At 39.4% G+C, this 10415-nt stretch overlaps 1 protein-coding gene across 1 annotated transcript in view; it reads left to right on the top strand.

Annotated features, from left to right (window-relative positions):
* Window positions 1–869: 869 nt before the first annotated feature.
* The window catches only part of LOC106528041 (scavenger receptor cysteine-rich domain-containing group B protein), a 16407-nt gene continuing 6861 nt past the window's right edge, over window positions 870–10415 (top strand). The window contains exons 1-8 of the mRNA XM_014023084.1: window positions 870–897; window positions 1298–1345; window positions 2087–2389; window positions 2479–2547; window positions 4490–4804; window positions 4921–4986; window positions 6486–6575; window positions 7279–7593. Coding sequence (XP_013878538.1) covers window positions 1315–1345; window positions 2087–2389; window positions 2479–2547; window positions 4490–4804; window positions 4921–4986; window positions 6486–6575; window positions 7279–7593 — 1189 coding nt within the window. The 5' untranslated portion in view covers window positions 870–897; window positions 1298–1314. The remainder of the gene's footprint in view (window positions 898–1297; window positions 1346–2086; window positions 2390–2478; window positions 2548–4489; window positions 4805–4920; window positions 4987–6485; window positions 6576–7278; window positions 7594–10415) is intronic.

Raw genomic sequence — 10415 nt, 5'->3', positions numbered from 1 at the left:
GGTTTAGGACCAGTGAACTGAGTTTAGGTTAGGTTTAGGGTCAGGTAGGTACTGGTGGTTATAGGTTTAGTGTGAAGGGCCAGGGTTAGGCTGTAGAAATGACCTGTAAATGAATAGAAGTCAATGCAAAGTCCCCACGAGGATAGAAAAACTAACCTGTACGTGTGTGTGAGGACTGGTCAAGATACAGAAAGTGTTACTTGAACTTATTACAAAAATAATTCATGTTTTTAACGAAAGTTTTATTTAATATTGAGAATTAACATTGTAAAATGTGAATATAAAAGTATTAAAAATATGGCATTAGTGAAAGAAACAGATTTTTTTAATTTTTGAGGAGCTTTTTTGTGCTTCCATATGGACTGAACTAATGATATGAAAACATATTTGCTCTTCTTGCCCTAAAAAAAGAGTCATTTTCACAGATTTTTTTTCAGGCATGTGTCTCATTTGCAGCACATTGGGTCAGTGGTTAACACTGTAGCCTCACAGTATAAAGGTTCTGGGTCCAAGTCCCAGGTGAGGTAATTGCATGAGTTGCCAGATAGGATGTGATGAAATATTGTATTGCAGTTTTAAAACTGTTGTTTTTTGACTCAAACATAGGCTACATTCATACTGCAGGCATGTCTTAAAGCGTCTGTACTTAAGTATCAAAAATACATTTCTGATGTTTTTGTATTTTACTTTACAACTCTGCTGGTAAACAGACTCCCATACTTAGGCCACGTGTAATACTTCAGGTGTTCCTGCAGGGAAGATTCCCTGTTTTCATTTGTCTGATCTGATCTGAAACAACACACACAGCTTTTTGTTTGAGTCAACAGAGAGAATGACTAACATTTTTTTGTATTTTAATTTCAGGAGACCTGAAGATTAGCAAACGAAGTGTGTCAGGTAAGTACCTTTTTTGGCACTTTCATGATCTTTAGAACAAAACTCTACTAGCAGGCAAGTGTAACCTGTGTGTGTGTTTAAGGGTTGTATATTGCCCTGATGTGTTTTATTTAGGTAAAGTTAATCTTGTGAGAAAAGCCTGTGACTTGACCTACATTGGGAGCAATTGTTGACAAAAGGTCACTCTTTTGTTTTCGTAAGATGTCGAAATTTGAGCCATCAGTTTTCAGGCGTTAACATGTCCTCCCAACCTCAGGTATAACATTAAGGTTTACACAGCATCAAAACACACACATCTTCAGAATGTATATAAACATTAGAGTTAAAGTAGAACAAACCCAGAAGGCCAAGAAGAACCTGTCAAAAATAATCTGACCACCTTTTTCTCCCCTCCTTCCAGCTGTTGCAGCCAATGAGATGCAAAACCCAGTGGGACCACAGTACCAAGGTAAGACTCAAAGAAAGGAGAGTCAAACTAATTCACCGAGGTCCGCATGAGCTGTAATTAACCTCACTGTTTTGTGTTTAACTTCAACTAAACACAAAAYGTCACATTCCTCATTGTTAGCACAGCTAACAAACAATAATTGAGCTCTATGTGGTATTTCCTGTATAGAAACAGCGTTTTAACACATCCTCTTCTAAAAACCACTACGTGTATGACTGATTGAATAAGACATAAATATTACAGAAATATTATTATTATAAGGGAGTTTTACTCACTGTTGAGCTGAGCGGCTGCTGTCTTAAATTCTGAGTTTAAATTTACGACAGTGAAAATATGCCGACTACTAGCTATATTTGAACCCTGTGCACCAACACCTAGTGGTGAGTTGATGTCATTTTGGGGGTAGAATAATAAAGGGAGATGTAGTTTATAGTCAATGCTGGCTTTAAAGCAGCATACGTTTATTTTAAAGATATTAATATATTTTTGAAGCTCCAACGGGTCACATCATATTTCGTGGTGGACCACATTTGGCTCACGAGCCTTAACTTTGACACATGTGCCCGAGGCAAGATCAAATTCTTATCAAATCCTTACCTACCGAATGTCTTTATGTCAACACTGTTCTATGTTGTCTAAAATAACTGTTTCCTCTCACTTTGGCCCCAAACATCTTGTCCTGACGTCAAATGAAGACAAAGAGTTGTGTTTTAACACAACTGTCTGCTGGTTTCTCCACAGTCCGGCTGGTGAACGGGCGTAACGGGTGCGAGGGCAGAGTGGAGGTGCAGTTTGACGACCTCTGGGGCACGGTGTGCGACGACGACTGGGACATGGTGGACGCCAACGTGGTGTGYCGGCAGATGGGATGCGGTGTGGCCGTAGCTGTGGGCAGCAGCTCTCAGTTCGGCCAAGGCTCCGGGCTCATCGCTCTGGACAACGTAGACTGCAGGGGCAACGAGAGCAACCTGAGTCAGTGCCACAGTCTGGGCTGGGGCGTGCACAACTGTTACCACTATGAGGACGTGGGCATTGCCTGCAGAGGTAAGGCTGTCAGATTCTTCAGAGGAKCTTAGGATTGATTTATCAAAAGGTTACTTTCATTTCTTAGTTTTTTGTTTGTTTCTTTCTAGAACTACCTTTGCCGATAGCACGGGATTTTGCRGGAACCACCACACCATCTGTAGTCAGCCCTGGCTTACGTAAGTTCCTGCTGCTCTCAGCAAATCTAGACCTCTCTTCTGCAGACTAGAAAATACAAAAAGGGAAGAGAGTTGGTGCTTTGATTTCACCACTCTTTGGTCACATGTCCAAGTGRACCCCCACTGCCTCTGATGTGTCCCACAGTGAGTTTTAAAGCACTGATTAGTCTCTACAGATTGATTTATCTRGATTAGCTAGTAGAGTGCTGTGTGAATGGATAAATGAGGCACAGATTGCAGCGTGAAGAGCTTTGACTATTCTGGTTGGATAAAAAGGCTCTACATAAGTAAAGTCCGTTCATTAAATCTAACTAAACTTTTTAATTTTTGTGTAACAGTAAATTCATTAAAATGATAGTTCAACCATTATGAAGTGAGGTTTGTGAAACGATTATAAACAATTGATATCTTACCTGCTGCTGAAAGCTCTTTGAACAACCTCATTTTGAGGTAAACCTCAGTTTGAATCAAATTAGGACCGATAAGCAAGGATTCATTTAGGCTTTAGCTGCATCAGGCTGTTAGCCCATCCTCCCTGTCAGACAAACTTAATTTCTCCAAACTGATTCTATCCATAACAGATGTATTTTTTATAGAAAATTAAATGGTTAAGCTATTTTCTTACACCTGGTGAAACTGGTATTTTTGAAAAAATATATATATATATGTATGAATGTATGTATGTATAGAAATAGCTCCCAAACTTACAGCTGGAAGAGCATTTTAGAACAGCTAAATAATGCAAAGAATTGGAAAGATTTGCAATATCTTATCATCTAAAGTTCATGATAATGTTAAGATTTTAGGAATCTGGGAAAATCTTGAGCAGTCGGTCTACGTTCCTGCTCTCATCTTTGGCCACGAGCTTTGACCAAAAGAAGGCAGTTGAAATGAGTTTTCTCTGCAGGGCAGCTGGACKTAGAGATAAGGTGAGAAGTTSAGTTATCCTGGAGAGACTCAGAGTAGAGCTGCTGCTCTGTCACATCYAGAGGAGCCAGTTGAGGTGGTTCATCTGGTCAGGATGCTTCYTAGACRCCTCCATAGGGAGGTGCTTCAGGGATGTCCTAGTGGGAGAAGATCCTGAGGAAGACCTAGTACCTGCTGGAGAGACTATGTCTCTGAATTGGCCTGGGAACGCCTTGGAGTCCTCCCAGAAAACTGGAAGAGGGGGCTGGGTTGGATGGGTGGGTGGATGGATTGATTGATGGATGGATGGATGGATGGATGGATGGATGGATGAAACTGCAAAAATAAGCTTTGGTTAAATTTTTAACAATGACTTATCGTATGTCCTTGTTTCAGGTCCAAAATGCATATTCCCATGAACCCGTCTTTTTTTTTCAGAACAAGAAGTTCTTAATTTCTTTTTTGTTGGTTCCAAAATGTTAGATGATATCAAAGATCTAAAAGTTCAGACTATCCTTTAGACATCTTTATGGAAAGTGTGCCAAAGATCCCAAAAGCATCTAGAGTTGCAGACCATCCTTACTGTTCACCGGATTGTCTTTGTTGTGGTGGTTGTGTTGTCTTTCCCAGTAATGCCCAGGGGAAGATCATGAAAAACGTTGACTGTATCAAACTTGGCACACAAATGTCTGAGTGACGCTTTTATGTAACTCTCCTGTGACCACCATGAAACCAGGAGGTCATCCAGATTTGTGACTCCCCTGTCTGGTGGGACACTTGAGAGTGTCTATTGTCCCTGTTTTGTCTGGGACAAGCAGAAAGGGTCAACATTTATTCTTGGTGCAACAGTAGATGGAATCTTTCCTCCCCTGTTCTGCTTCTCATTGTGTTTTTGTGTCTCTTTGGTTGTTTGGATCAGTGTGTCTGTGTCAGGGTTTCCTTTGATCCCACCCTAAATGACATTATCCACTGTCTTGAAAAATGTTCAGTCAACAAATATGTGTTCAGTTAATTCCTCCTGTCTTGCTTGGTTTAGGAGACGGCACAATTCGTTTAGTGAATGGGAGGAACTCCTGCGAGGGCCGAGTCGAGATCTACTACCAGGGAAACTGGGGCACGGTGTGCGATGACGACTGGAACCTCAACAACGCCGTGGTGGTGTGCCGTCAAATAGGCTGCGGTACCGCCGTCGCTGCGCACACCAACTCCTTCTTCGGCTACGGCACCGGGCTCATTCTCCTGGACAACGTCAACTGCCGCAGCAACGAAGTCGAGCTGAAGTCGTGCAAAAACCTCGGCTGGGGCAAACACAACTGTGGGCACCATGAGGACGCYGGGGTCACCTGCACTGGTACAGTTCGGATGTTTTCAGCAAATGTGCAGATTGTTGCGTGATACATATTTATGTGAATGATGTCATCATTTCAATTGTTGTTCATATGGGATTCCTGTTGTGTTCCCAATCAGGAATCTCCACTGTACTTCCTGTGACAACAAGAAACCAGGGGATCCTGGAYCTAACAATGACTATTGGTAAAAAAAATTAGACTCATAGCTACAAGCTAAATTTATACAAAAACATGTACAAGTAATTTAACTACTATTCATCTAAGTTTTCATCTCCAAGGAGTTTATGTTTGAAATAATATGATCAAATAAAACTCAACATTTGCATTAATATAAATAATCTTGGTATCAAAATAAAGCTAACACTTGSGAGATTTCATCAGAAGTATAATTATCAAAGCAGCTGCTATTGTTTCAGAAATTGTGAGGATACAAGATAAAAAAGGCTTATTTTCCCCCCTCGCCTGAAGCTTTTCTGGATTATACAGTAAATGCTCATGATAAAAATATCATGTGGACATTACCTGAGCAAAGATTCACGCTGCTAAAAATAAACTACAACAAAGTTACAGAAATTTGACTGAAGAAATAACTGTTTTGTCGTTCTGAGCAGGATGGACCATTTTGGTTCCATCAATAAACATTRCAATTTTTTCAATTAAAAAAACCTTATTTTTCTTACACGCCTGAAAAGACTTGTTTTGAATGGTTTTATTTTTTATATCCATACATTTGTTTTTCACCCCATTCAAATAAAAACGATGGTAAATGGTTGAGTTTGACTCCAAGAGGAAAATCAAGTTTAAAAAAACATTTTACAACATATTTTGGTATTTTCTCTGACATGCACCATTTTGTACAATTTGTGTACTTTCCAGTTCAACAGCTTGTGGCTTTAACTTAAAGCTTTTAGCCTAGATTCTGACACATCTCATGACACACAACATGTCTATGTTTAGTCTTACATCAACAGAAGTTAACAGAAAAAGAAAACAGGAAGTGCAGTTTTGCCCCCATCATTATATATGTATTCATTAATAAATTTCGCAGGAAGCATGAGTCCAGTTTGCTCTGCTGGAAACAATAAAGATGAGATTTTGCTGAATCTCCTCCAGGGGAAGCAGTTATTCCTCTCAATTTTTGCTTCTGCATTTCAATAAAAACACAAAATATAAACATAGCTTTTTTGGATGACATCATATAATCATGCACAGAAATGTTAAACCAAAATAGGGAAAAGAAGGAAAACCAAATTAATTTTATTTTGTTACTGTAAAAACATGTTACGGGCATTTTGAAGTCAGGTTCTATTAAAAAAAGCTATTTAAAATAGAGCGTTTCTGCTGAATTTTAAGAAACAGTGTTTATGTTAGACAGGACTGATGAGCTAAGACCTTTTTAAAACAACTTCAATCTCCAAAATTGAATAGAGACAGATATCTAAAGCACTTTCCATGCAGCCTCGAGGCAATTCCTTCAAGATTTAGTGATGTGTTGTGGTCTATAAAAACTCAAGATTATCATATTTCTATCAGTGCAAAGCCAGACTGACCTTAGTGTAAAAGTTTAAATATGACCTTTAGAAYGAACTGTTATGAAATGTTGAAAACTGGTTGTTTAAAGAAGGCAGCAACCTACTTTCAGAGTTGTACACCCTGAAACTTATTATGTTTTCCACKTTTTAGTTCCAGAAACACTTCCAGCCACAGCTTCACCAAGTACAACTGTTACAACTGTTTCAACAACCATTACAACATTGACCAGCACAACAAAAGGTAAGAAATTATTTTATTTTCATTTTTTTGACGAATCCTGGTTGATAAACTCAGAAAACCTTCCAAAATCAGAAAAAGTGGCTACATTTATATGGATATGAGTAATGAGAATAAATGGCCAATCAGAATAAAAATGYGTTGTGTAATTGCCCCAATTCTGATCTGATTCAACTCGATCAAAATTAATTGGCAATCTGAACGAGAGGGGTGTTTTATGCTGATTGATAATCGGAATGGTGTGCATGTGAATGCTTATTCAGATCATGGTATTCTGGTTGTGGAGCGCATGTGCACCCTAAGTCAGTCTGATGTATTTCCACATGGCTAAATGCTAATACGTATGTCAGGAAGCAAAAGTGGTTGGTTAGCAATGCAATATTTCTAGAAACGTGGAAAGAGCTGAAAATGATCGAACCCCTTGATAGTTGAAAGTGGAGGAATGCTGGGTCATATGTGTTTGTTTATGTTCAGTAAAGTAATAAAAGCCTGGAGCAACACTCATCCTGTCCAGATAATTAATTTTGTGCCCATTTAAACTATGCATTCAGATTATTTAAGCAAAAATGTTTTAATCTGATCAAAGATTTTTGTGCCTGTAAACATATATGTTTCTGTTCAGCTCACATCGACCTCTGAGCTCATTCAAGAAGCCAGTTCTGGTCTAAAACTGCAGCGATGCACCTGTGTGTCTGTTCCCGCWCAGGTCCTACAACCATCCGCGTGGTGAATGGCAACGACAAGTGCCAGGGTCGCGTCGAGGTCCTCTACAAAACTGTCTGGGGGACGGTGTGCGATGACGACTGGGACATCACCAATGCCAACGTGGTGTGCAGGCAGCTTGGCTGCGGCCCCGCTGTAGAAGCCAAGGGCTTAGCCTTCTTCGGCTACGGTTTGGGTCCCATCCTGCTGGACAATGTGGAGTGCAGTGGCACCGAGTTGGACCTGGCTAACTGCTTCAACCTGGGCTGGGGTCAGCACAACTGTGGCCACCATGAGGATGCTGGAGTTATCTGTGAATGTAAGACTTGTACGATATGACATCATTTGGAACTTAATAGGTCAATATTTAAAATATATTCATACACTGTRGTATGTGGAGTATTTGGACTCATTGTTAACTGAACACCTGTGTGAAGTCATCAGTTCCATTGTTAGCTCATTATTTTTACAGACATCTAGTTATTTATTCCCACTCTGCTGACCTGATAAGTCTGATTTGTAGTCCATGAGAAAGCCCGTTCTCTCGTCTCACATGGGTGCAYGATGAATACGGTTCAGTTTGTCACTCTTACCGCCTGCTGAGACCTCGTCTTGTGCCTCAAGTCAGAACTAGTTCTCGCATCATGTGTCAAGCATTGTGTAGTTGGTCAGAACTTTGTGGGCTTGTTGTTTATGTGAAGTGACAGCAGTGAGCCGATCTCTGAGCATCATCAGCTGAGAGCCGCTGACCAAGGCTGTGAGAAAATACAGCCAACATCACAACTGTTCCAGCAAAAAAATGGCAAAGAAAGCCAATGAAAACTTCCTCTATCCCTTAGARGAAGAGGAGTTAGATCCTCTAACTCTTCTTTTTGGAGCACAGTGAACCACTGCATGAGTATAGTTTATGGAGTGGAATACGTCTCACAATGGGAGCGCACAAGCAACAAGATTTGAGCACATGAACTTTCGAGTGAGCATATTAAGATTTGAGTGAACTCAAATCGTGTTGCATGTGTGCTCAAACGTTACTTTATCTGGTAATATGTATTTATTTGTTCTGATACATTTTTAGCCAACTCATTTTAGGTTGTTTATTTCAGCTGCACAGTCCACAGAGTGTAACATATCTGGAACCTACTAATCTCAAAGTAATGACCCTTTTCCACTGRCGCCTCTACAGCACGATTCAACACRTTTTTTTACTAGCAAGTATTTGTGGAAGCAGCCCCTTTTTCAGGACTTACTTCATTGTGGTTCCCGTGCTCGCCTGAAAACGTGACGTCAGAAGACTGTCGGTCACTGATTGGTTAGGGGGGGGGAGTCACTAGTTGCGTCACAAAGGCCGTGTCCAAATTCAGATTTGCCAGCATTTCACCAGCCTGAACACATTATTATAGGTGTGAAAGTCTCAAAAGTCAAATTCACAGGTGAGCAGATCCGTGTACTTGTGCAAATTTGATCACGTGCTCACTCAAATGTTGATGCGCGTGCTCGCTTTATGTGACGAGATTCTCTCCAGTTCTGCACGGAGGAGCCCAGAGAGCATAAAAAATAAAGATGAGTCAAAGCAAATCAAAATCACTGTAAACCTGAGGGCGTRAGTTCCTTGTTTTAGGGGCCAAATCAAAAACACACAGTCCCCTTGATATACAGCAATGACTTGTTTTTAAATCATAAAAAAGGATAATTTAAATTTGTGTTTTTAAAAATTGTCCTAAGTCAATAATCAACTTCATCCAACTTTCTCTTTAGCCTTTTGACCTTAAATAAATCTAAAAACATGGACACGTCAGGTCAGAATTACTCTTTGAAGTCTGTGAGTCTGAGTTAGTGGTTGTCAGGATCCTCAGCTTTGTGTATGTTTAAAAAAATTGTGATTGTGTAAATATTTGCAATTGTTAGAAATATGTACACTCACACGCAACCATTGAGAATAAAAAAAAGTGTTTTTGTGAACATCTGTTTATGGATACAAATTGAAGAAAAACTTCATGTAAAATTCACAAACTTGCTTTTGAGTGTGACTTTAAAGTCATGTGCAAACAGGAAACCTRATTGGACGATGGTGAGTCGACCACAAACTGAACTGTCCAATCAGAGAACAGATGGTTAGGTTAGCCTTCTTCACCGCAGGTCCTAAAAAAACATTTTGATGATGGACGACAGCGCCGACAGTTCTGCAACTCAGGTGGGTTTTACTTCTTAATTATTGTGGAATCTAATACTCTTTTTTTTTAAATCTCACAATAATATTCAGAATAACTGCTTGCATGCAAATGAAGAGGATCTTTATACCAGCCTTAAAGTTGAAGCTCTGAAGCTGTAGCTGCATGTGAGCAAACCAYGTGGCAAACAACTTCTGATACAAAATTTATTTTAATGACCCTATTTGAAAAGCTGTAAATCATTAAATGTTACGTTTAATTGTGTCTCCCTGATCACCACTGATGTATTTAATGTTAACTTTTTCAAAACTCACTTTAGGAGATTTGACGACTGGACTCTGCTCCAAGAAAGACCTGAATCAGCTCATTCTCCTAAAGTTCCTGCTGCACAGGTACACACTCTTCTTGTTACATTTGTATGAATTAACGGGAAATGAAGATTACAAAAAAAAAATTAAAAACCATTACTTGGCATGTGTTTATTTGTCATTTTAAGCATTCAAGGCTTTAAACAGGGCTGTGGGTCACATAAAAGACATCCTTCTAGTTGCAGGAAAAGCATATATTTWAAAAAAAATCTATTTTTTCTTATGAAAATGTGTTCTCGTGCATATAGAGAGTGGACATGTGGTAGAAGAAGAAGCTTTTATTTTTGTRAAACTGGGATAAAATAGGAAAACAAATCCAGAAGTTGTCTCATCTCTTTGCTTACATAATGCTCTTCTTTCTTTCTTTTTCTTGTTTGATATTTCTCCTGAAAAGACTTTGAATTTGTTTTCAGGATCATCTGTGGCGTTACTCTTGGCACGGCGTGTCAAACACGCTCTATGATCTTCTCATTTGCCAAAAGGAGACACACCACCAGATCCAACAAACAGGACTGATCTTGTTTTCGTTGCACAGTGTGTATTTTTATTTTATTTTTTAAATAGAACACAAGCTTATTTGAACAAGTTTTGTAGCATGTCGGAAC

The sequence above is a fragment of the Austrofundulus limnaeus genome, unplaced genomic scaffold (assembly GCF_001266775.1).
Source record: "Austrofundulus limnaeus strain Quisiro unplaced genomic scaffold, Austrofundulus_limnaeus-1.0 Scaffold357, whole genome shotgun sequence".
Lineage (NCBI taxonomy): Eukaryota > Metazoa > Chordata > Actinopteri > Cyprinodontiformes > Rivulidae > Austrofundulus > Austrofundulus limnaeus.
The sequence above is the reverse complement of the archived record's forward strand: the minus strand, read 5'-3'. Positions and strand labels throughout refer to the sequence as shown.